General features: G+C 48.1%; 2 protein-coding genes across 2 annotated transcripts in view; both read right to left on the bottom strand.

Moving 5' to 3' along the window:
* The window catches only part of LOC134412293 (serine/threonine-protein phosphatase 2A 56 kDa regulatory subunit beta isoform), a 328,596-nt gene that overhangs the window by 26,921 nt on the left and 275,589 nt on the right, over positions 1-26,086 (bottom strand). The window lies entirely within an intron of this gene.
* On the bottom strand, positions 19,190-24,754 carry SF3B4 (splicing factor 3b subunit 4). Its single transcript, XM_063145608.1, has 6 exons — positions 24,663-24,754; positions 23,514-23,642; positions 21,417-21,959; positions 20,923-21,114; positions 20,261-20,431; positions 19,190-19,687 (listed from the first exon to the last, which is right to left on the bottom strand). The coding sequence occupies exons 1-6, from the start codon at positions 24,694-24,696 to the stop codon at positions 19,503-19,505; spliced, it is 1,254 nt and encodes a 417-aa protein (XP_063001678.1). The 5' UTR covers positions 24,697-24,754; the 3' UTR covers positions 19,190-19,502.

Here is a 26,086-nt window from a genome sequence, read left to right as displayed (position 1 = left end):
TAGCCACTTGTCCGGTCTCCTGTGGTGGGTTGGAATTGATTCCAGGTGATCAGACAGATCTTTGATTGTTTGTTTTGTTCCCACTTCCAAGCGACAGTTATTGGGAACGGATGAATTGGTCAATCATATTTTCACTCAACTTCTCATTTTTCCACTCTTAAACTCGCTCTATATCAGATTGTGGTTTTAATCGGCACACACAAAAACAGGCACACACAAAAATCAGGAAAAACTTCCTGACTGTTAGAGCAGTACGACAATGGAATCAGTTGCCTGGTGAGGTTGTGGGCTCTCCCACACTAGAGGCCTTCAAGAGGCAGCTGGACAAGCATCTTTCGGGGATGCTTTAGGGTGGATTCCTGTATTGAGCAGGGGGTTGGACTTGATGGCCTTGTAGGCCCCTTCCAACTCTACTATTCTATGATTCTATGAAAAACACACTCAAAACTAATTTTGCTTAATTTCTTACAAATGAGAAGCCCAGGGTTCGGTTGTTTCTGGTGGCCCCTGTCCCCAACCTGCGAAGACTCCGTGGAGAGATTTACTTATTTATTTTTACAGCACTCTCCTTCCAGGGGAATTTCTCTCCCTTTGTCCACTTTACATGTAGATAAACATTTTTTTTTAAAAAAATAAAAAATTCTTTTTAGGGTGAAAGCAAGCTTTAATGATTGGGCAAGAGAGAGGTCGTGAGAGCCACAAGCCCAACACAGTTTTCCCCTAATTTTAGCCCAGCTTCCCCCAAGCTGGGGGTGATGGGCATTGTAGCCACACACATCACCAGTTTGGGGAAGATTGATTTATAACTCGCCTTTTCTGTGGACAGGGGAGTGGTGCTAAATTGGCATAGTTCAGTCTTCCTCAACTTGGTGACTTCCAGATTACAAATCCCATCAGACTCAGCCAGTATAGCCAATGGTCAGGGATGATGGGTGATGTAGTCCAGAACACCTGGAGGGAAAGGCTGTTTTACAACAATTATCCCCTCCAGTAGCCAGTGGCTAAGGGGGACAACCCAAAATCTAAAAAGCTCAGGTTTCCTTGGTTTTCCACTATCATTTGGTATTGACTCTAAGTTTATTGATCACAATAGGGCCTATACAACCCCGCAGGATAAAATGCAAAGCCATGGCTAAACCTACAGAAGTAAAACCCTAAAACATAGATCAAATATCTCTATTCATACAATAATGTCTAGCAAAGAGAAGAGATCATTTTCATGGATCTTGAAGGATATATAAAATGGATTTTTTAAAAAAAACCCATGGCAAAGTGCAAGCAGAGATAACTGAAAATGCAAATTGAGGTCCCCTTGGGGAGGAAAATGAAAGGGAGAAAACGCTGACTCCAGTGATAACGAGAAAGACACGAGTTCGCACCATATAGCCAGGCAGGGAGCCCATAGAAGGCTCACACTCAAATGTCACTCTCACGTATTGCAATAAAAAGCATCCATCAAAAACACAAGAGGTAGTTATTCACAGCTGCCTCGTAAACCTAAGAGCTGCAATTAGAATTAATTGAAAGAAAGACGTGGTAGCGGGAAGGTTTGAGGTTCATCTGCCTGTAAGCCACACCCTGTGACTTGAAGATACGGAGGGGCTGGCTGCGATTGGGAAGATGCTCTCTGCATGTGCTCAGAAACAATCCTTTCATGATAGTTACTTAACCTGGCAATAGATTCCAGGGCTCAAAGCTGGAAAGCTTTTGGCTCCAGTTAAGCCCCACCCGGGGGAAACGGCAGTCAAATCAAGCCTTCGTCGCGGACTCACTAGAGTGGCCCCCATTCTGCCTGTGTCAGCCTCGGTTGCCCAACCTGTAAAATGGGAATGATACACTGACCTCGCCTTGCAGGAAAATGTTAATCTCAAGTTGTAGAAGTGAATCGTCAACTTCACAGCATATAAGCAGCATGTTGAGGGTTGATAAGAACTAGCAAAATGTTAGTTAATATTATGCTGGAGAGGAGAGGCTACATGGCAGAGATCCCTGCACGTGGCAGGGCGCAAGGGGTTGTGTAACCCCTTCCACTATCATGGGTAGGGAAAAAGGAGGAAGCTGGTACCCCTGCTGTCAAGACAACAGGTAGCCATATAGTTAGGGCAGCCAGGTGTGCTACTTAGAGGACAGTTCTTTATTTTGGAGAGCTAGTAGTGGACAGTCCTCTATTGGAAGACGCTTTCTTTTTGAAGAGCTGACCCCAGCCATCACTTATTTTGAAGATGAAAGGAGAAAGAGAAAGAACAGAAGAGGGCTTGCAATTTTCCATCCACGGTTAGCAGTCTGAGCAGCCCTAATCTCACCTGGTTTCAGGTGTTGCACTTCTACTTATAGTTATTATTTCTACAATCACATTTTTTATTATTATTATTCAAATTTATAGACTGCTTTCCACAGAGGTACCAAAGCGGTGAACGTAACATGCAGTGGCATAAAAACAGCAGCCAATACCACAATAAAAAAACAGCACAGTAAAACGAGTCAGGGATAAAACCTCACACTCTCAAGGGTGCTCCAAACCACGGCTGGCTAGGCCGCCCTTCAAGGAAATCCCGTGTGAAGAGGTGAGTTTTCAGAAGACGTCGGAAAGCCAGGACAGTGGGGGCCTCTCTAATGTCAATATAGGCGAAGCATCCCAAAGGGCGGGTACTGCAACACTCAAGGCTGTACTGCAACCTTGGGGGTATTTATGTGGCCTCCTCAGAAGTGCTTCCACTGATGATTGCAGAGACCGGGCAGTGACATGTAATAAATAAATGTAATAAATAAATAAATAAATAAGTGACATAAGGGCTGAAGCACTTCCTAAGGTAACATGGCCCCAAATTGTTTAGGCCTCTACATTAAAATATTTGGCTCAATTTGGATTACATATCTTTCTGCTATTCTCTTCACCCTTAGTATAGTATTTTAAATGAGTGTTTTTGCATGTTTCAATCTTTGCAGGGGTCACTGAAGAAGACACCCTGGTGTCGAAACGCGTTTGACCTGCTTTTTTAATTTCTCTTTTGGTATTCTTGTATAACATTAATGCAGTCAGATGTATACAGTAGATGCCAGTGCACTTTAATTGTTTCATACAGTTGTTGAATTGTATTTATGTGATAAAATCTTGTTAAAATTGTCTTTTTCCTTAACCCTTTGAATCTGGATAGCAACAACACCTTGAACCTGGCCCAGTAGTTTACGGAAGCCAATGCAGTTCTTTTAGCAAGGGCGGCGGCCCCCGGCCTCCTTCCAGAAAATGTTATGTTAATCGGAGGGGTGGCGAGTCTCCTCTTTTTGGGTGATGAACTCTGCACGTTGTTCCCAAATTCCTGGCCCTTGTGTGCCACAGATCCTATCGCTGGGTCATGTATTGTACAAATCCAGTTTCAGAATGTGTCAATGGGAGCAAAACCAATCATCTGTTCTTGCCTGCATCGCTAACAACAGGCATGTATTAATCAACGATCAAAGTTTTCTTATAAACCTAAATCTGAACGGCTGGGCTCGTGATGAAAAGGGAGCCCAGAAAATCAAAAGCATCAGAAAATCTGATCCGGGGCAGCAGCTCAATTGTTTGGGAAATTCTGCCCATTGCCAAAAGTGCCCAAGGCGCACACTTTGCTCTCCCATCCCGTGCCACGGATCCTATCGTCTTAGCCCCAGATAACTCAAAAGGGCCCACTGAGAATTGAACCAACCACTCTCTACGTAGCCCCACCCCCTAAATCTGCATAGCCCCACCCCTTAAATCTGCATAGCCCCACCCAGAGCTCGATCCCACAGGCATGCTAGCGTGTGATGGAACCCCTCTGGGAAGGGGGTTCTAAACACGCACGCACAGAACCATACCAGGATATTACTGTATATTTCAGCAACATTCCCTGACTGAATAAATACCAAACACAGGGGTTGCTTTTAGCCCCCAAACCCATTCTGAACGCCGGAGCATCTCAGTGCATGTGCAGAGCACACCTGCGCAGCTGCCGTTCACCACCACACAACTCAGGATTCCGAACGGGCCTTCAAAGCCAGGCCAAGCCTTTTCGCAAACAGCCGCCCCCAACTCCCCCCCCCGCAATTACTTTCCTTCCTTCCTGCTCTTCCCACCCATTACACTGTTACATCTAAATCAACACACAGAGAGATAAAGAAAGCGAGAAAAAGCACAGAAGCGTCTTCTTCTTTTTGGAGGGGTGGTGGTGGCTGTTTTTCAGCTGACAAGGTCACCCGCCGAACCAGCTGAAAACATCTTTTGCATCCTCCCTCTGGCATCCGATAAAAACACACCGCCAGAAAGCACCTTGCTATTTATCATGCTGTAATGAACAACTCGGCGGAGAAGGAACTGTTTTGAAATTGCAAATTAAAAACACTAGGAAGTAGCAGTGCCGCCTTCCCACTCGCCCTCCCCTCAACCTGATGGCTTAAAAAGACAGAATTCCTCTCCTCTTCCAGTTGCAGGGTGGGTGGGTGGGGGGTTGCCGTTTGAACAGAGCAATCTCGTCTAGAAGCCTAATGACCTTTTTCCAACATCACAGCCAAAACAGAAAGAAAAGAGAGAGAGAGAGAGAGAGAGAGAGAACCTGTAAGGAGCAAGAGAGGGGAGACTATGGAGACAGGAGACTTGAGCTTAGAACAGATCCAGAGCAACTGAGAATGATGGTGACGGAGAAACCATTGTGACCCCCTTTCAGAAAATCTCTGCCTTGTCAGCACAGAAAACATATATCCCTTAAACCATCCATTCTAAAACCTCTGGGGATAAACTAGTCTCCAGTCAATAAAGAGGAAGGGGGGTCTCGAAATTTGGAAGGTACAGAAGCCGCCATCCCCAACCTCTCCTTTAATCTGTATTTTCAACTGCTAAATGTCAAAAGTCCTCTTTTTTATAAGGCAACTGGCACTGGAAGCAGGAAATCAAAGCCGTCTTCAACACCTCCCACACAATCCAGCGTCTATTCCCTCCCCACAGCCCACCACCCTGCTCCAAGGTGGGGGGAGATTATTTTTAATTTTGGACATTTAAATCTTGGACATTCCTGCCAGGTTTTCATTGGTGCAATTCCTCAAAACAGAGCATGCTGCCTTGTTCACACAGACAACGTACTTCAGAAAGATATTTGTTTGAAGGGGGGGGGGTATCAGAACCAACCCAACTGCCCCCATCCCCTCAAATCATTTGTGTGGGTCCTGGAAAAAGAAAACAGCAGAAACGTCAGGGTAGCGCTAAAGAATCCTGCACAACCCCAAATTCGCAATCCAAACACCCCAAGGTCATTTTATTTTCGGCGCACGCCTCAACCTTGCACATTTCTTTCCCCTTCGCAAAAGCCAGCTGCCAAAGCGATATAAATAACCCTCCTGCAAATTGAGACCAAGCCGAGGAAGTCCCAATGGCTTCAGACCAGCAGAGCAAGACGAGGGAAATGAAAGATGCTTGGAGAAGGAAAAATACACATGCTGGCAGGAGGAAGAAGAGAAAGCCCAGTGCCAAAGGCAAGGTTTTCCAGGACAAAATGGCCACATCAAGGGGAGGAATTTGGTGAGGTCTGGCTCTAGCATCCCCCCCCCTCCCCATGTGGCTGGTGAGGCTGAAATGGCACCCATCTAGAAAGAGAGGCACCGGCTGTCTTTGCTTACCTCTTGTGGTACCCAGAGCTGCTCTCAAGCGCTCCTCTCCGAAGGATGCTGCAACGGAGATACAGGACAGGACCAGAAGCGAGCATTAACACCGCAGCCTCCGAGAGGCTCACTGAATGATGGGAGAGTCCATTGTGGCACGGAAGGGAAGGGATGGGAGGCACGCTCGATCCCCGGCAGGGGGGAAATAAAAACAGCCGGGGGTTCGGGGAAGCGCCCCAAAATGGGCTAAGGAGAGAGGGAAAGGGACCCTCTGCCTCTTAGCAGTGGTCACTCATCCACCCGGCGTGCGCGAAAGGCGGTTCTGAGACCAGGCTCCTAGCTCAGGATTTCAGTTTAACCCCTTTCGCCAAAATGCACCGCCGACGAAAGCAGAAGTGACTAATGGTATTATTAGGCAGTTTGAGCTGACTCTGTGGCTGCTAGGAAGATGGATTTTCACAGGTGAGAAGGGGAAAGAAAACACACACACACACACGCGCACACGCACCACCTTTTTGCTCGAAAATTCCTGGAGTCAGCACTGTTGAGTTTGGCCCTTAATGCAAAAGATTAGGTGTAGGCAGAGTTCAAATTCATCTGAGTTTGGGTTTTTTCCTTCTTCTTTTTTTGACAAGATTTGGAAAGGAAACAAAAGAAGCTTCCGGGCCCGCAAAGGGTACTGATCCAACGCACCTAACTGGCCGAATGCCACTGCAGGACAAAAGGGTGCGCAAGGGGTGGGGTAGGTGGATCAGGGCATCTGGGGCTGGTTGCAGGATCCACTCTTCCAAGTGATCCTCCCAGAGTGCGGGACACGGAATAACGGGCTCAAGTTACAGGAAGCCAGATTCCGGCTGGACATCAGGAAAAACTTCCTGACTGTTAGAGCAGTACGACAATGGAACCAGTGACCTAGGGAGGTGGTGGGCTCTCCCACACTAGAGGCATTCAAGAGGCAGCATTCAGGGATGCTTTAGGGTGGATTCCTGCATTGAGCAGGGGGTTGGACTCGATGGCCTTGTAGGCCCCTTCCAATTCTGCTATTCTATGATTCTATGAATCTGGATGGTGCCGCCGTCTGCTGTGGCCTGGCCACCACACTTTCCAGCTGAGAGTCAGAAAGCTCTACCACCACCACCACAAGAGGAAAAAAGGTTGTTTTCCAATTGCCTTCTGACCTTGGGACATTGGTCCCTGCCAGATGCAGGGAGCCACCAGCCCAGCCCAGCCCAGCCCAGGACGACTTGATGAAGTGAGCTTAGGGGGGCTCTGGAACCCCCCCCCAACATTCAGTGGAACAAGTCAAAGAAGACGCTCCCTGGACCATATGTTCGCTTGGTGCTGTGCTTCTGCCTGCTCCTCACTTAACTGGGCTGAGTTTCCGCAACCCGTCGCCCTTCAGATGTTAGGCACTACAACTCCCAGGATTCTTGACCCTTGGCCATGCCGGCTGGGGCTGGTGGGAGTTGAAATCCAAAATAGCTGGAGGGTCGCAGGTTGGGGAAGGCTGAACTATGCCGATTTCGCACCAACCCCTTTGCTCACAGAAGAACAAAGCTTTATCAGAAGGCTGATAAAGCAGCCTTCTCCGACGGTGCCCTCAAGAAGTGTGGCTGCTGGCCATGTTGGTGGGGGATGATGGGAGTTGTCACCCAATACATCTGGAGGAGGCTAGGCTGGGGAAAATTGATATAAACAATGCTGAATGAAGAAAGATGCCTCAGAGCATGCACAGAGTGCTATGTCCCTCATCGCTGAGCAACAACAGTCTGTTTGCCCCCCTCTTCACCTACAACAGCAGCCGCAATGCCTTCCATCCTCCCCTCCTGCCAGCTCTCTTTTTAAAAAGCAAGCCACACACACACACCACCTTCAGCAACATTCAGAGAACACAATACCCAGATTAGTCATCAGCAGCAACCATTCCAGCTGGCTGTACGGAGGGAGATCCCTCCAAAAAGATAGGCAGCCTTCAAGAGCCAATCAACAAAGAAGTTTGCATTTCCATCCCTTCATACTGCAAGACGCGCAGGAGCTGTCGGGGTCACCCTTGTTGTCATAACAGCCTTTTTTTGCTCTTGGATGTTTCAACCTGCACGCCCAGGTAGATTCCAGTAATCAAGGGATCCGTCACAAGTATGGCAACCCAACTCTGACTTTCATCATTAATAGAAGTATAGCTTCCAAATCATGTGAGGTACTGGTTCCTCTCTATTCAGCCCTGGTTAGGCCTCATCTAGAGTATTGCGTCCAGTTCTGGGCTACACAATTCAAGAAGGACGCAGACAAGCTGGAGCGGGTTCAGAGGAGGGCAGCCAGGATGATCAGGGGTCTGGAAACAAAGCGCTATGAGGAGAGACTGGAAGAACTGGGCATGTTTAGCCTGGAGAAGAGAAGATTGAGAGGAGACATGATAGCACCCTTCAAATACTTGAAAGGTTGTCACACAGAGGAGGGCCAGGATCTCTTCTCGATCCTCCCAGAGTGCAGGACATGGAATAACAGGCTCAAGTTACAGAAAGGCAGATTCTGGCTGGACATCAGGAAAAACTTCCTGACTGTTAGAGCAGTATGACAATGGAACCCGTTACCTAGGGAGGTGGTGGGCTCTCACACACTAGAGGCCTTCAAGAGGCAGCTGGACAACCATTTGTCAGGGATGCTTTAGGGTGGATTCCTGTGTTGAGCAGGGGGTTGGACTCGATGGCCTTGTAGGCCCCTTCCAACTCTGCTATTCTATGATTCTATGATCATGCTCACAACTCCAATAAAGTGCCGAACACAAAAGACTCACAAAACTGCATCCAAACAGCACGGTGGCTATCAAGAGAAGGAACCTGGTGCATCTCCTTCAGGGAGGGCTTTCTGCAAGCAAGGTGCCACCACGAAGAAGGCTTTGTGTGCTTCTGAAATGCCAGGAAAGTTGAGACAGGAAGAGGATGCTCCAGCCTGCAGCCAGGGGCTTTGGAGATCGAATGGAGGTCGGGGCCCTCCTTGATCACCTCGCAAGAACAGGGGGAACAATTCAACACTGCAGATTTTCGAAAATGTTGTCAAGATGATGGCTGAGTGAGGTTGGACTCCCCCTGCCCTTGAGCTCAAGAGCTTTGGACCGTGGTGATCGCACAATAGGGGAACATAATGAAATCTGCAATACTTATTTATTACATTTCAATACCAATAGCTGAAATTGGTGCGTCTACATATCTTGGAACCGAGATGTGCGCTCTCTCAAGACCTGGCTTTGCAGTTTAGGCTTCGACAGACAAGTAAATGGAAATACTCTGTCAGTTTCACCGGTTGACACAAACCTGGGTTTCTAAATGTGAGACATCATGACTTCGGCCAGAGTCATTTCTGTAGATTCTGAAACAGGAAATCCCAGGAGGTTCAAGATAACTTCCTCACCATCTCATGTCCCTTTCATTTCCTACCTGGAAATACCTGAAGAGACCAAAATGAAGGCGGCATCATCATCTGTTTGTACTAAAGGCTGGTAACTAGATTGAATGTACAGGCACACATACACAATCAATGCACACGTCCATCCACAAATACACACTGGCTTTGTTTAATATCTTTATGCAGCGTGACGTTTTCCTTGAAATGTTTTGTAATAAATTTAACCAATTGCAAAACAAAACAAAACACAAAAGGAAGATTAGAACTTACCATCAAGCCCAGGACCCTTCTCCTTGCAGCATAGTGGCGTGCGCTTTCTCTGGCTTCTAAAGTTTTGCCATCACTTTACACACACACCCCTGAAAATGAGGTGGGTAGCCCAACATAAATCAATAAAGATTAGACGCCCCCCCAAAAAAACCTCTTTTAAAAAAGGAAGTAACATTGAGAGCAAAAATAAAAAATAGGGCTCCCTTACCCCAATAACATGGTTCTAAAGCACAACAGGAGAAAATGGGAGATTGTTTGCTCTTAAATTGTTTACAGAGCCAGAAACAATCAACAGAATCCAAAGCTCTTGCCTCTCTATTGGAAGAGGCTTTACAGCAGCTGCACATTCTTAAAAACCTCTGTCCACGTTTACAGCCGAGGCCCGGGGGGGTGGTGGGAAAAGAGGGTCCCAGCTGGAGGTGCAAGAAAGGGACGGTGTGGCAGATGGAAATAGGCAAAGCTTCTTGGGGCACGTGAGACATGTGGACGTGGCTTTGGAGTTGGGTGGGGCTTCTGGGGAGGACGTAGGGCCAGGATCCAGAAAGACTCACGTGGTACACTCTACCGTACCGGAAGGGAGGCAGGCGTCCTCCCTGGGCCAAAGAGCAGCTGTTCAAGTGGTTTTAAAAACACGAGAGGAGGCCAGGAGGCCGTGGCTCAGTGGTCTGGTAATCCCTGACAGCACCTCCCGGTAGGGCTGGGGAAAAGTCCCACCTGAAACCCTGGAGAGCCGCTGCTGCCAGTCTGTGCTGACAATACTGGTCTACATGGACCAAGGGCGAGTGGGCGAAAGAGGGCAGGCTCAGGTTGTATTGGTGACCAAGGAAAATCCAAAATGGCACCCACAGTCCACCTGGGAGATTCTCCTGCACATGGCCCACTGAAATGAACGGGAGATGCCATGCACAGGAGAATCTCCCAGGCGGAGTGCGTTCCTTGTGGATCAGAACCATCCCTCCACTGCCTTTAATGGCACCCAACCCTGTTGCGTGTGGCACAAAGCCGCTTCCTTGGTTCAACACGGACTCCCTCCTCTGCTCCCGCACCCTCGATTCGTGGACAGCCAAGCCAGCCCTGCCAAATGGCGCCTCTCCCAGGGTCGTTCTTGAAAGATCCTTTCCTTAAGCAAGAGAGAAAGCTATTAAGTGAGCAATTATGGGCCCTGCGTGGACGGTAGAATTCCTTATTACACACACAGTGGAAAGCACAGCTCTTGAATCCCCAGGCGAGCTTTCGCCATTTGCAATCGAAGTTACCTTTTTAGAATGGCTTTTTTTAATAATAAAATTAAAAAAGGGCAGAACTTAGGTATGGAGATGATCCAATCTCCCTCCGGGGATGGTAAACAAATCAAAGACTTGAAGCTGCAAATACAGCAGTGGGGCGGAGGTAGGGTGCGAGAAGTTAACTCCAGAGAACTGGCATAAATCGTAGCTGTGATATTTATTATTATTATTATTATTATTATTATTATTATTATTATTATTATTATTGATTCTGCCTTTTGCCCAATGCTGGGTCTCAAGGTGGTACTAGAATGCCACCATACCCTAGAAGTTGCTTCTTTTTAAAATGATTTTTCTTTGACCGTGTTCTCAGAATGTAATCAAGGAAATGACGGACAGCACTTAATTCCTAAAAAGAGGTTCTGGGATGCAAGCCGAGATGGGAACCCTGCCATCAGCACAAAAAGGCACTCCTGTTCTTCATCCTTGGAGAGGCTAGGCTGGTGACAGAGAAGCGCTCGGTGTATGGGCAGAGTTACATTAATTTATTGATTTGATTTATACTTCGCCTTTCTACCAAAAAAAAAAAAAAATGGCATTCAAGGCAGCTTATCAGACAAGCAGGTCCTCGCAGCAAAAAGCTGCAGGCTTTAAGTGGGGGAATCATGGTCAGCGTTCCAGCCAGCCTGGAAGTTCCCATTCCAATTCCACAGGAGAGCAAAAAAGGCACATGGGGGTTGGATACAGAATTTGGCTTCTTAAGAATGTGAGCTTTCATTAAAAAAGCAAGTTTTAAGACTTTGCGACTTGAAAGTGTGTGGAAAACACCTGTAAGTATCTAATGATTTGGGAGGGGTTCTATGTCCTTTACACACACACACACACACACACACACACACACACACACACTATATTTTGTTAAATAGTACAAATTATTCATCATTCCATCTCTGCTTTTAGAGTTCAGGCTTTTCCTTGTGCAAACATTTGAGCAGACATTTACACCGATTCTAGCACAGAGTATGCAAACACCTGTGTACACGGTGAGATCAAAAATTCCGAACCCAGAAAGTGAGAATTAATTCTGAGAAGCTGCATGGATAACGCAGTTGAAATGTATTTAAAGAGTTTGCATAGTTTATTTTGGTTTCATGAGTCACAGAGAGAAGAAAAGAGATACGCTAGAGGGCTAAAAGTCTCCCTTTGTACTATGGCAGGAGTCTTCTCTTTAGTATCCCCTTCACTTTCCAAAATGTCACCAACCATGGTCTACTCTCTTTCAAGCCTATCTTTAAGCCAGTAAGGACTAGAAACTTTTTTTTTCTTTTTAAAGGTGAGGACAAAAAAAGAGATTCTCAGGATGCTTTGAATTCTGAACATAATTCTCGTTGTTGCATTTGTACAATCCAATTCTACCTGATGAGCAGAAATAAACCACCACTGGAAGTCTTTAAAATATATATATTAATCTCCTGTTCCACCACATCCCTCTCGCTCTGATCCTCTAAACAAACACCCATCTCTCAGAACAGCAGGCTTTTACGTCACTCCTGCTGGCTGTGAAATTCAAGCAAAGCGTGCAGGAAATAGATGCAAATAGCAGCTTCTCATTGTACTGTCAGCAACAGCTCTCAGAGGTTTTGTTGTGTGTTATTTAGAGTTCTCAGAACAGAGAACGGCACACGCAGAGCACCCTGAAAGGCCCGAGAGGTGGAGGCAGGCTGCTTTCACTGGCACGGCAACCGTGCAAGGGAGGCAGAGGTGGAGGCAGGAAAGCAGATCTGAGAATTACAAGGCAAAAAAACCAGGAAGCCCCGTGGCTGTGCGGTCATGGCTATGAAGGCTTGAGGATCAGGTATAGAGCACTAACAAAAGGTTTAGTGATACACTTTAAATGATTTGCAAAAGGAAGCAGAGAAATTGGAATGGAGCAATGTTTTTGTTTTACTGGGGATCAGGCCATCTAAATATCCAGGTATTGCCAACTCCATAGGTGGGCAGACTAGGATTCCTATCAAGGGGAGGCACCCTCCAGATGTTTTTGGACTACAACTCACATAATCCCTGACTGTCGGCCATGCCGGCCAGGGTTTGTGGAAGCTGTAGTCCAAAATATCTGGTTTCCTACTTCGAATTTAGATAGTTCTAGTGACCAGATATAAAAGAGGGCAGGGATCCTGCCGTTTTAACTGTAATGATGAAGAGTGAATTCTACCAGGTGCTTCCCGTGTACAAAGGACACCTGCTGAAATTCCCTTTTCTGTACAACTGTTAAAGACACAGGAGCCCTGTCTTCCTTTCCATAGGGCCACCCTACATACGACATCTGCTCCTGTGTGGCTAAAGATGAAAGAGCTGGAGTACAAGGCCAAAAAAGGGGCAGCTAAAATGTTCAAGGAGTTGGCACCTAGTAGAGTTGGAAGGGGTCTCTAAGGCCATCTAGTCCAACCCCCTGCTCAATGCAGGAATCCACCCTAAAGCATCCCTGACAGAGGGTTGTCCAGCTGCCTCTTGAAGGCCTCTAGTGTGGGACAGCCCACCACCTCCCTAGGTCACTGGTTCCAGTGTCGTACTGCTCTAACAGTCAGGAAAGCCAGGGAAACAAAACACAGAGTAAAATATCAATTAAAAACAATGCTTCCTATTATTTATTTATTTGTTTAAAACATTTATATCCCGCCCTATATCATTAAGACCTCAGAGCGGCGTACAGATAAAAACATACAGTATAAAACAATAAATATGCACAGTTAAAAACAAAGTAAACCATGTTCCAAGTTAAAACAATATATAATTTAAAAGCAGTAAAAGCAGTTTATTATTTATTAGCAGAGGAAGATGCACCAACTCCATGAACATTGTCGCTGCCCTCTTTCATACTGTCTCTGATTTGCCGGCACGTCTTTTGAGATGGCAAGACTGGAACTATGCATGTTAATCTAAATGGGTCCAACACCGCTCCGCAAAAAGCCGGAGAAACAGCACAAATGCTGTGCCCAGCAGCCTGTGTGGGGTTGGCTGTTCAGGTGAAGTGGCCCTAAGTTCTTGGGCGACACCTGGCCAGCACAGCAGGGGAAAGGTAGTGGCACCGGTCTCTCAACACACCTGTATTATTCTCAGTTGCTCTTTTATGAGAGCCGCTCCAGTCATGGCCAAGTGACACATGCAGCAGGTGCTGAGGTTGCTGGAGGCCATGTCTCTCATCGCTCACACCTGCTGCTTCACCACTCACCCAACGTCCTCCTGGGCCATGAATATGATGGCTTAGCTGCCCACGTACATGAGGTTTCCCCATCCTGGACCACAGCAGCATCCCCCACACCTGGATCAACCAGCAAGAGGGAGACGTGGCGATGGATTTAAGCCTGATGGGGCATCACCCACGGGTCCCATGGAAGCTTCCATTCTGCTTCTTTACGGTTGCCATGCTGGATCACACCCACTCACTCTCTCCTGCCTTTGGGATCGAGATCAGGGAGCTCTAGCTTGGGGAACAGGCACTCCTGAGCCTGCTCACTCTGACTCCTCCACATCCAACTTCAAGCAGAGAGACACCTTGTCACTCATGGACTGACAACATCAAGACATCCACGCACTGTTGTGACCTTCTTGCTTGCCCCTAAGTGCCCATCATGTGACGGAGATCACCACCCCCACTCCCCATTTTCAGTGACCAACCCTGGGACTTCTATATTGATAGAATATAGGGCCAGGATCTCTTCTCAATCGTCCCAGAGTGCAGGACACAGAATAACGGGCTCAAGTTAAAGGAAGCCAGATTCCAGCTGGACATCAGGAAAAACTTCCTGACTGTTAGAGCAGTACGACAACGGAACCAGTGACCTAGGGAGGTTGTGGGCTCTCCCACACTAGAGGCCTTCAAGAGACACCTGGACAACCACCTGTCAGGGATGCTTTAGGATGGATTCCTGCATTGAGCAGGGGGTTGGACTCGATGGCCTTGTAGTCCCTTTCCAACTCTGCTATTCTATGATTCTATGATAGACAGAGAGAATGTGGTTTTAATACTTCAGTTATGAACCATTGAGAGAGCTTCAGCTATTTGGTGGTCTGGAAATCTAATAGACAGATATAAACCAAAAGTCCAAAGTCGAACATACAGAGTGTGGTTTAATTTGGCTGAAGTGAAGGTTTTCCGAGCAAGGAATGAAACCAGGTGCTCAGGAGGCAAGAGGGCTTTCTCTCTGCCCCCCCCCCACGCCCCCAGCACCAAACCACACTTTCCCAAACTTCTGTCACTTAGACACATGTGTCTGAAGCAAGAGGACCAGAATGTGTTCATTTTTCAGCTATGACCTCTAGTGGTAGGAACCCAAAGTGCAATTCTATGTAATTGGGAGTTAATCAATAAAATTATTTCTTATTATTTAGTTGCCTCTCTTTAAAAAGACCCAGGGCACCTTACAACAAAATTATTAAAACCTACAAAACATGAGAAACTATTCCCATTAAACATACCAAAACATCTTGTGGTGGAGATTTGGTTCAGGGGTATAGCTATTGGACAGAGAGGAGTCAGGATTTTCCAGGCCCAATTTTTTAATTTTCAGCTTTCGTGCATTAAAAAAAAGAGTTGCTTGCCATTCTATTTATGGAGATATTAAAGACTACATCATATCTAGTCACTAAAAAAGTTGACTGTTCACATCTGCCAGCATGCTGCATTGATGGCAATGAACTTAGCACTCTTAAATATCGTATTTAAATTATTTAATATGATAAATCTAAATATATTAGGACACTTGTATTTAGGTTTTTTGTTTCACTGTCAGATATACTGCTACAAATATAACCCTGGGCTTCATTATCAAACTTTCTAGCACTGGGCCTGATATGATTATTTCCCGAAAGGGCCAAGTTTCTGGGCCTCATGGTTCCTACAGAAAGGATACACAGCTTAAAATTTAGAACCCACCCTCCAAAAGGGCTTGAGCACGTCTTAGAATCATAGAATAGTAGAGTTGGAAGGGGCCTATAAGGCCATCGAGTCCAACCCCCTGCTCAATGCAGGAATCCACCCTAAAGCATCCCTGACAGATGCTTGTCCAGCTGCCTCTTGAATGCCTCGAGTGTGGGAGAGCCCACAACCTCCCTTCGTAACTGGTTCCATTGTCGTACTGCTCTAACAGTCAGGAAGCTTTTCCTGATGTCCAGCTGGAATCTGGCTTCCTTTAACTTGAGCCCGTTATTCCGTGTCCTGCACTCTGGGACGATTGAAAAGAGATCCTGGCCCTATATTCTATCAATATAGAAGTCCCAGGGTTGGTCACTGAAAATGGGGAGTGGGGGTGGTAATCTTCATCAGATGATGGACACTTAGGGGCAAGCAAGAAGGTCACAACATCTCTTTCTTCTTGCACTTTTGTATCTGGTTTACACTCCTCTTAATTCCCCAAATGTCTTCTTGAGTTTCATTTTGTTCTTCATATACATATGAAAGATGATGGAGTTTTAGAAACAGAATGCTGAGAATGAGGTTCCCGTCTTACTTCCCATCCCCAGGAAACAACTGATGCCCTTAAAAGACGTGAAAGGCAACATCTTTTCAAACCTTTAAAATGGAGACTTTGAAGACGAGAAAGGAAAAGGGGTCTTTACATTAAGTCTAAACACAGCCACCCTGGCTGTCAAGGAAGGTGTTGAATTTCCCTTTGTAGGTTGTTCTTTAAATAAAAAAAAATCAAAATTCAAATGCCTGCATAATTATCAGTTCCCACCTGATCACACTGAATGTGCTAGCCAGGAAACTGGTGAATGCATGTTGCAGATCAAAGGAAGGGCTTCTTCACACAGCGCAGTTAAACAATGGGTTTTGCCACCACAGGATGTAGCGATGGCCACCAACTTGGAGGGCATTCAGTGGGGCTTGGTCAAAGTCATGGAGGAGAAGGCTCATGACCACTCAGGACATTTTCCTTCCAGTATCCTTCCTGAGGATTATGCTTGTGGGTTTCCCAAAGGCATCTGCTTGCCAGAAGGAGCAGACGGCTGGCCTAGGGAGGCCTTTGGACTCATCCAGCACGGCTATTCTTACGCTGTTCTTCATTGTTGCTCTTTTAAATTCACTATTTACTCTTTTCTCTCTCTCTTCAAGTGAACGCTGGTACTTTATTGGTTTTCTTTTAAAACTTGGTTAAGATGCTTTGGGGGTCTCATGCTTGGGAGAAAAACATGGCATTTAAAAATATCTTGATAAATTCTCTGCTTTTAAGAAAACCAATCCTAGCAGCACCTGGCGTGTCTCACCTGACTCCATCAATGGATCGTGCTTCTCCTCCTCCCGTGTGTGAGGCCTAACCTTTATTTTATTTATTTATTTGTTGCATTTTTATACCGCTTAAGAGCCGAAGCTTTCTGGGCAGTTTACAAAAATTAAAACCACGAAAACCATTCGAAATATAAAACAGCCAGTCTAAAAGCATAATGTAAAATACAATATGAAAACACCCTTGTCCGATTCCAACAGGGATTCCTCCATTCTCTGCTCCTGATGATGGATCAGGCAGGGCAGGCAAATGAAACAGGAGCGCTTAGTACCACGGCCAGCACCACCAGGACTGGGAATGAGTCCAGGACCACGGAGAGCAATCCTGCAGCTAGAGTCCTGGCCAGTTAGCCCAGCACTGGCTGAGAGCAACTGGCAGGTTTATATAGCCGGCCTAGGAGGAGCCTCGTGGGAGCTCCGCCTCCTCACATGTGCCACCTGGGTTTTAAATGCCCAGTGCCCTTTTCCCACAGTTGCTGGCTCCTTCTAGGTAGCAAGGGTCTGTGGAACAAGGAACTGGTTGGGGAATGCTCCTTAGGCACTCCCTGCTCAGTGGAGGGGTCTGAGGTCCACTCCTCCGAATCAAGGGGGTCGTGATGCCTCATAGGGATCAAAAGGAAAGGTTGTGGGATCCAAGGTGGAGGGCCGCATGGGTGAAGGTCCAAGGATCAGATCATAGAATCATAGCAGAGTTGGAAGGGGCCTACGAGGCCATCGAGTCCAACCCCCGGCTCAATGCAGGAATCCACCCTAAAACATCCCTGACAGATGGGTGCCCTGCTGCCTCTTGAAGGCCTCTAGTGTGGGAGAGGCCACAACCTCCCTAGCTCACTGGTTCCATTGTCGTACTGCTCTAACAGTCAGGAAGTTTTTCCTGATGTCCAGCTGGAATCTGGCTTCCTTTAACTTGAGCCCTTTGTTCCGTGTCCTGCACTCTGGGAGGATCGAGAAGAGATCCTGGCCCTCCTCTGTGTGACAACCTTTTAAGTCTTTGAAGAGTTCTCTCATGTCTCCCCTCAATCTTCTCTTCTACAGGCTAAACATGCCCAGTTCTTTCAGTCTCTCTTCAGAGGGCTTTGTTTCCAGACCCCTGATCATCCTGGTTGCCCTCCTCTGAACCTGCTGCAGCTTGTCTGTGTCCTTCTTGAATTGTGGAGCTCAGAACTGGACGCAATACTCTAGATGAGGCCTAACCAGATACCAACTTCTCTTCAGTCGTTGCCATCAGAAACCTCAGGCTCTTGGGTTATGGAAGTCCTGTACTGGCAGATGCCAGGGTGGGTGTGGGGAAAGGCCCTAACAGAAGGCGGTGGGAGAGGCAACTGGACCTGAGACAGGTTGAAATCTTGACACAGCCCCAGAAAGGGGCAGCCCAGCATTTCCCCTTCTACAATGGTCGGAGGCCTTAATGCACCACCTAACACAGATCTCTGCAGCCTTCTTCTGCCTCAGGCTTTCGCAGGAAGCCTTCAAGAGAACAAAGGACTGTCGTTCTGCGCTCGCCACCTCCCTTTGAGGATGCTGACTGCATTTACGTCGGTGGGGACGGTCCCGCATCTGGGGTTTGGGAGGGAAGCTGTGGCAGAGCTGGCATTCAGCCTCAGACCAACCCAGGCAAGGGGAGCAGCGTTCGCCTAGAGCTTGAAATGGCTGCTGGACCACTTGAGGCGGGAGAAGCATGGAGCCAAAGGGACAGAGTGAAAACGCCTCTTACAGCAGCAGCCTGAGCACTGACCTTTGGGCCATAAGGTGGAAAGAAGGGAGCACCGGGGTGGGGGGGGAGATGAGGTGGAAGCTGGGAGACCGGTCTGCTCCTCTGGAATCTGCTTTTGATTTAGCTTGGTGGGATTGGGATGGGGAAGGACACACTCTGTGGAGCCCATATCTCACGACAAAGGCAAGCACTCATCTAGGGCTGAGGGGGAAAGCCCACCCCACTCTATGTTCAAAGGTTTGGAGAGTCTGCCAACCTGGCCCCAGTGGCCTGCAGAATCCAAGGTTCCCCCCTGAAAGCCAGCGGCCGATAGGGATTCCCCGTCGTCAGGGGTCAGGCCTTCTGGGCCCTAACAGCTCACTGCAGGTTTACCTGATCTGTGCAAACTCAGGGGCCTGGCCTCCCCGAGCAGAGAACTTCCGAACCTTTGCCATGTTGTATACTGCTGGTTTGCGTGTTTGAGAGGTGAGTGGTTTTCAACGTAACGTGCCCCAAATACAAGCAATGGTTTATTTCAAGAAATTTGAAGGCTGAAACGTCCAGAATGGCAACACCCACCCCCAACCACCAATACCAGGCTGCTATGGGACGTAATTACGGACCCCCACCTATCCACAGAGGACACTGAATCCACAGAAGGAGCCTGGTGGCAGGAAGCCGTCAGAAAAGCATTCCAAGGAGAATCTTTGCAAACATTTATTTGCAAACCACATTTCTAAGTTGGGTTTAACAAAGAAGAATAATTTTTCTTTTAAAAAAATGCATTTAGGAACGTGTTCACCTTGTTGGAGGCTACAGAGAGCTAAAAATAAAATAAAAATAAAGACGAGCAAAACCTTGAAGGGGCTAAAGCAGATGGCAGAGGTTTTTTCCACACAGGGAAGTGAGACGCGCCTGGTCGGAATGTTTGTCCAAAGAGAAGCAGAAAGGGACCAATCCGCGGAATCCACGGCTGGAAGTCCCTTTTCGATGCTGGCCGGTGGCGTTCCGTTGTCTATGGCGGGAGGGGCCCCCGCATGGGCCCCCGGGGAGGCACCATGGGTCGCTGGGCGGGGCGAGGCGGAAGAGGGATTCGCTGGTAGCCATAGGGAGGTGGGCGCGGGGGGCCGTTGTATCCGTGGGGTGGCATCAAGGGAGGCGGCCCACGCATCCCGTGGGGGGGCATGGGGCCGGGGTGACCTGGAGGAATAAGATGCATAAACATGAGATGGATTCCAGAAGCAGCTACTGACATTGCAGAAAGGCAATCCCCCCGCCCCCCTCTCCTCCTCCTCCTCCCAGCAAAAGGACCAGGCTGAAGGACAGAAAGAAACCTCACACACACACACACACACACATTTTGGGAAGTTCGGGGAAATTCTCCTTGAGATTTCCTTGTTTTGGTGGGAAGGAAAGATCCTAGAAAGTCTCACGAACGACGACTGTTGCAAGAACTTCCACAGTGTATATAAAACCAGCGGCCTCTATGTGGTACGTTCAACTGCCGTACGTGACAAAACGGAGCAAACTCTCCTACGGTTCCCACGAAAGCTTTTCAAAGGTTGCTTATGCACCCTATACACGTGGGCAGCAATTAGGGGGGAAATTAAAAGCCGGAGGAATCCCTCAGAAGTTTGGCCGGGGGCACCAAGTATTTAGCGAGACTGGGAGAGGGGAGAAAGCTCATCGTTAGGCTATTCACAAACAAACCCCCACAGAAACGAAGGAAGACTATGCCCAAACACCCCACGCCCGAGTCCGGCTCCCACTTACCCATTGGTGATCCGAAGTGGGGTCCCCTGGGTGGCATGCCCATGGGTGGGGGCCCCGGGTGGGGCATGCCTGGAGGAGGGCGGGGGGGCGGCTGGCCTCCTGCTCCCGGCGGCCCCGGGTGATGGGGGCCCATGCCGGGCATACCATGGTGCACCTGCATTTGAGGCATTCCTGGAGGGGGAAAACAACACAAGAGCAGTTACCTGCGTGTCTTTTCAGACAGGATCCCAGCAAGAAGAGGCAGCTGCTACAGAGGCTGGGGTGGTCGTTTACGGCACGGAACCTCCAGCAACTCTCCAAACCTTCATCTTCTCACTCCAGCTGCATTTCTGCACCTGCTACCTACAATTCTTCACTGGAATCAGCCAATCAACATGCCCTCCCCATGCAGGCCAGTCTGACACACTCACAGAGGCAGGAGCTCAGGTCTCCCGGCCCGTATCTCCTCAGCTGCTGCCTGCCTCCTCCTCCTCCTCCTCCTCCTCCTCCTCCTCCTCAGACCATTTGGGGAATGGGGAAAGCCTAGCTGGTCAGAACACAGGCAGACTCGCCTAATGAAATTCAGCGACAGTGTCCTAAACAGGAAGCTGGTTTCCTTAGCAATGGAGGGAGTAGCGATCTTCCGTAGAGAAGGCAGAAGATGCCCAAGGCATGACACGTACCTGGATGCATCCCACCGGGAGGGAAAGGGTGCGGGTGGGGAGGGTGCGCCCCACCGGGAGCACCTCCAGAAGGGGGCCCCGGGGCACCAGCGCCTGGCGGCATGGGCGGGGGCGGCATAGCTGGAGGCATCCCTGGGGGCATGGCTCCTGGCGGCGGCACCGGCGGAGGAAAAGACCCAGGTGGTGGGATGCCTGTCGTGAAAAAACGCAGAGAGCTTAGAGATACTGAAGGTAGAACAAAGCGACTTGTGATTTTACAAACAAAACTACCACTCATTGTTAGAAAGGCTTCCCTCTGATATTTACGTAAGCACGCACCTTTCATAGCAACACATTGGAAACAAAAGCAGCAACCGTGCCCCTTAACTCTCAGCCTCGCCAGGTAAAATCATCCCCCACTATTATCAACTGAAACTTTAAGTATGCTGGCTAAAGTTTGCAAAACACACACACGGGAGGTTAGTATGCCAATCGCAGCAGAAGCATCTGCGTACCTGGCGGGGTGACCCCTGGTCCCAAAGTGGTAACGACCGGGGTGGGCACTGACGGCGGAGGAGGAGCATCTGCAAAGAGCTGGTGAGGCCGGTCGGCCTGCGAGAGGGGGTTCTGAGCAGCCAGGAGACGCTCAGCAGCTGAGCCGTGCCGCTCGCCCTTGGAGTCCTTCTTAAAGGCGTAGGAGACGGTGATGGGGCGGTTGCACAGGTACTGTCCGTTCATGGCCTCGATGGCAGCATCGGAGGCGTCGAAGCTGGCAAAGTTGATGAAGGCGTAACCCTTGGAGTTGCCCGTGTCGGGGTCACGCATGATCTTGGGGGTCTGCAGGATGACCCCAAAGGCGCTGAACGTATCGTAGAGCAGCTTCTCGTCTATCTCTGGGTCCAGGTTGCCGATGAAGATGTTGGCTCCCACATCCAGGTTCTTGTTGTGGGCTGAGGCCTTGTTGACGCGGATCGGCTTGCCGTAGAGTTTGATCATGTTCATGATTTTGATGGCGTAGTCGGCATCCTCCTCGCTGAGGAACTCCACAAATCCATAGCCTGAAAGGAGACAACCAGGTTGTGAGGTATAGCCTACTGCCACCATCTCTTACGGTTCAATTATTATTATTTGTATCCCGCCTTTTGCCCAATACGGGGCCTCAAGGCGACCTTACAGAATTTAAAACATACATTTTAAACCTAGGAAAAGAAATGTACAAAAAAAATTACAATATTAAAACATAAACGTTTAAAATACACGACAATTTTACAAGTCCTTAACAGAGATGGAGGACCAGATTACTCTCCAAAGGCCTGCTGGAACAAACAAGTTTTTGCCTGCTTCCGAAAGCCCATCAAGGAGGGAGGCAGCCTAGCTTCCCCGGGAAGAGAGTTCCAGAGCACCGGAGCAGCCACCGAGAAGGCCCTCTCCCAGGTTCCCACCAAGCGCGCCTGGGAAGTCGGTGGGACTGAAAGAAGGGCTTCCCCAGAAGATCTTAAAGCACGGGCAGGCTCATAAGGGAGAATACGGCCTTTCAGATAACCTGGACCCGAGCCATATAAAGCCACTTTTAGCTTTAATTGGCACTGTAAACTGCCCTGGGATAAATGTTATGAAGGATATACATGTAGAGATGTGAAGGCTGGGAAAAAAACCCGGAAAAATTGAAAAAAAAATGAAGAAATGGATTATGGGATGTTTAATTTTAGCATGATGAATAAAATGTTTAAGACAAGGTGCTCAGATATTTACTTCTCCAAATGATTTCTAAAAACTATGTACAGCATCGAATCGCCCAGAGAGCTCCCGCTATTGGGCGGTACAGAAATGTAATTAATAAATAAATAAAATAAGGCGGTATACATAATCCTCCTCCCCTCCATTTTTATCCTCACAACAACAACCCTGTGAGGTGAGTTGGGCTGAGAGTCTGTGACTGGCCCAAAGTCACCCAGTGGATTTCCATGGCCAAGTGGGGACTAGAACCCGGATCTCCCAACTCCCAGTCTGACACTCTAGCCACTACGCTACACTGGCTCCAAAATAAGTTTTAAAAAAAGTAAATTCAATTTGTAATAATTGTTTAAAAACACTGTACTTTTAATATACCAAATGTAATAATTTTATGCCAAACCATCTTGGACATAATTACATTTTTTGTTGCTAAAGCAACAAAGTGACTTTCAATCTGTAAAAAGTGCTAATACTGCATGATTTCAATTTCCGAAAATTTCCGTTTCCCCCCACAAAAAAACAGGTTTTTTTCCATGGCTTCAAAATTTCTGGAAATTTTACATCTCTATAAATGCCTTTAAAAAAACAAGTCAATGAATTTACAAGATCTCGTGTAACCTTTTAAAGCCTGGATCTATCATAATTATTGACGAGCATGTCAATCCTAATTGAAATTGACACGTGACTAGAGACACAACCCAGATTCACAAAAGCAAGCTGGACTTCACTTCTAGGCTGAACGTGGACCCTCAGGCTCACAAGCAGAAGTCCTACCCCACATCAGCCCCAAAGTAAGATATACTGTGGGGCACAAATCCAGCACACGCAAAAGGAAAACGCTGGCTCTATTCCATGCCCATGGTGCTGGCATCGCTTACCTTGATGCTGGCCGGTGACTCTGTCTTTGGGCATGTGGGTGTTAACGACAGGGCCTGCCTGGAGGAACAGCTCCCACAGCAGAGGCTCGCTGACCTTTTCGTCCAGGCCTCCAACGTACACGGTGGCATCTGCAACAGAGAGGGGAAAAACCCTCCTCGGTTACACAGAGAACCCTTCACTGGACTAGCATAGATCCAAAAACTCTTCCAAAGAGAGACCAACACGGGGGTGGCTAAATCATTCCCGGACGTCGCTCAGAGGACCTATTTAAATGTTAACTGCTTAGAGACGGCTTTTACATTAAGCAGTCCTTAAATATTACACATAAATACATAACCGATACATAGAGATAACAGTATATACAACATTAATGATAATAAGAAAAATAGCTACAGCCAGAATCAGGGACCCCCAACCCACCCAGATTTTGAGTGGGACCCTAACCCACCCTCCAATGCCCGATAATAACGACCACGTTCAAGTGAGGGGGGGGGCAAGGAGGGCAGGAATAGATTACATGCAATATCCATTTAAAACCACTATTCTGGGTCAGTTAAAAACTCAACATATGCTGTTCAATGCCTGGGAGAAAAGTGTTGACTTGGCACCGAAAATATAACAATGTTGGCGCCAGGCGAGCCTCGTCGGGGAGATCGTTCCGCAGCTGGGGGGCCACCACTGAGAAGGCCCTCTTAGAGACGGCTTTTACATGACACTGCATGAATAAGTAGCAAATACACAGAGATAACAGCATGTACATTAATGAGAATAAGAGGGGGGGAAACACACAGCTACAGCCAGGATCTGGGACCCTTCAATGCATGGTAATAAACAGCATGTACAATTGGGGTGGGGGACGACAAGGGGGGCAGGAGAAGCGCCCAAATCCTGGGCCCACCACCATCCAGAGGAAGCCGACTAGCCCCCTTTCCCCCCTCCCCAATAAAGAAGGAAGCCTCAATTTCTCCCCCACTTCCAAGACCCCTCCATGGTTCTCCCTGCCCAGGAATGGAGGGAGGGGGCGATGTAGCCCATAATAGTCTCACCACCACCACCACCACCACCTGCAGCAGCCTGCCCCCCCCCGGGGGAGGGAGCAGGCCCCCCTCCTTGGCTCCCTGCCTCCCCCCTGGGATGAATCCCGTTACCTTGGTTCCTCTCCGAGATGGGACCGGCCGCCATCTTGGCGCAGACACTCCCCCCTCTTCCTCCTCCTCAGCCACGATGACCTCCCGCAGCCCACTTCCGTTCTGAGCCGGATGTTGCGTACGGTGAGGACAACGCGTGGCCTCCTTCGGCCATCTTGGTTCCGGGCGGAACAACGCGCTCCAAGTCATAAAAACAGTCACCCTCGGCGCCTCCCAGTTTGGGGGAAGCTAGGAACCGGTCAAAGCGCGGCTAGCCGTCGGTTTTTAGACGTCGAGGCGGAACAAAACTGCCAGCATCCCCCCGACGTGAAGCATCAGCGCCATATTTAAAGAGGGCGGAAGTAGGGTGAGTGAGGAGAAAGGCAGAAGAAATACATCATGAAATAATCTAGGATATTATATATCCAACTCTGTATAAATAATATTATCGACGAATATATATATTTATATTTATTTCTAACTCAGATAAGGGTCGGTAGGGTGTCCCGCGTTCGACGTCACTTCCGGTCCCGGGCACTCACATTGTGCGTCACGGAGACGGGAGAAAAGGCGCTGTAGGAGGGACGAAGGAACGCCGCGGGCCAATCAGCGCGAGCGTCTCTCTAAGCCTCCTCCCTCTCTCTCAATTGATCCCGGTTTTTAGCCGCGCAGGCGCGTTAGCCTCTCGCGCGTAGCGGTTTCCCCCCCACACCCGTGTATAATTAAAATTAATTTAATATATATAGTATTCAATATTAATTTGTAATATTAAATATAACTTAATATTTGAGACCGTCTTCCTAGCAATGCTCAAGTCAGGAGCATGATGTTGCATCGCAGCCTGCTTTTTGGTGCCTCTGAGCATGTACAAAGTGGCAGTGTTCCTCCCTCTCTGTGCTGAGGCCAGGGAAGAGACCATAGAGGAAATAAAAGCTTTCCTGAGAGTTTAGGCTTCAAACAAATGAGGGTGGGGGAGTGCCTCTGAACATGTGCAGAGTGCATTCCCTCTTTTTCTCTCTGCAGCTACAACCAGGTGCTTGCCTCAGTAGCTAGGATTGGGGAGAAAGCCTTCCCCATTACAATAATAACAATGTTTTCTGATAATAGCAAAAACAGCAACAACAGAACTCTAAATATCAACAATAACAACCTTAAAATAGCAATATCGGCAACCCCAAAGAATACATACTGAGGCTGACAGCCAGTTCCTGGAATTGTTAAACGCTGACTGGCAGCCCTTTTAAACATTGCGATGATGATGATGATGATGATGCAACTAAGAAACTAGGTGCTGTGGACAGCTACATAATAATGAAGAAGTTTGGGTAACTCATACAAAAGGAAAAAAGGACCGAGAGCACCCACTAGAAAGATATAAGGGGGGGGGGTTCTTGAGAGTGCCCCAATTCTTTTCTTTCCAGACATGCTACACCCAACAGGACGAG

This window comes from Elgaria multicarinata, chromosome 21 (genome assembly GCF_023053635.1).
Source record: "Elgaria multicarinata webbii isolate HBS135686 ecotype San Diego chromosome 21, rElgMul1.1.pri, whole genome shotgun sequence".
Lineage (NCBI taxonomy): Eukaryota > Metazoa > Chordata > Lepidosauria > Squamata > Anguidae > Elgaria > Elgaria multicarinata.
This window is presented reverse-complemented; position numbering and strand designations above follow the sequence as displayed.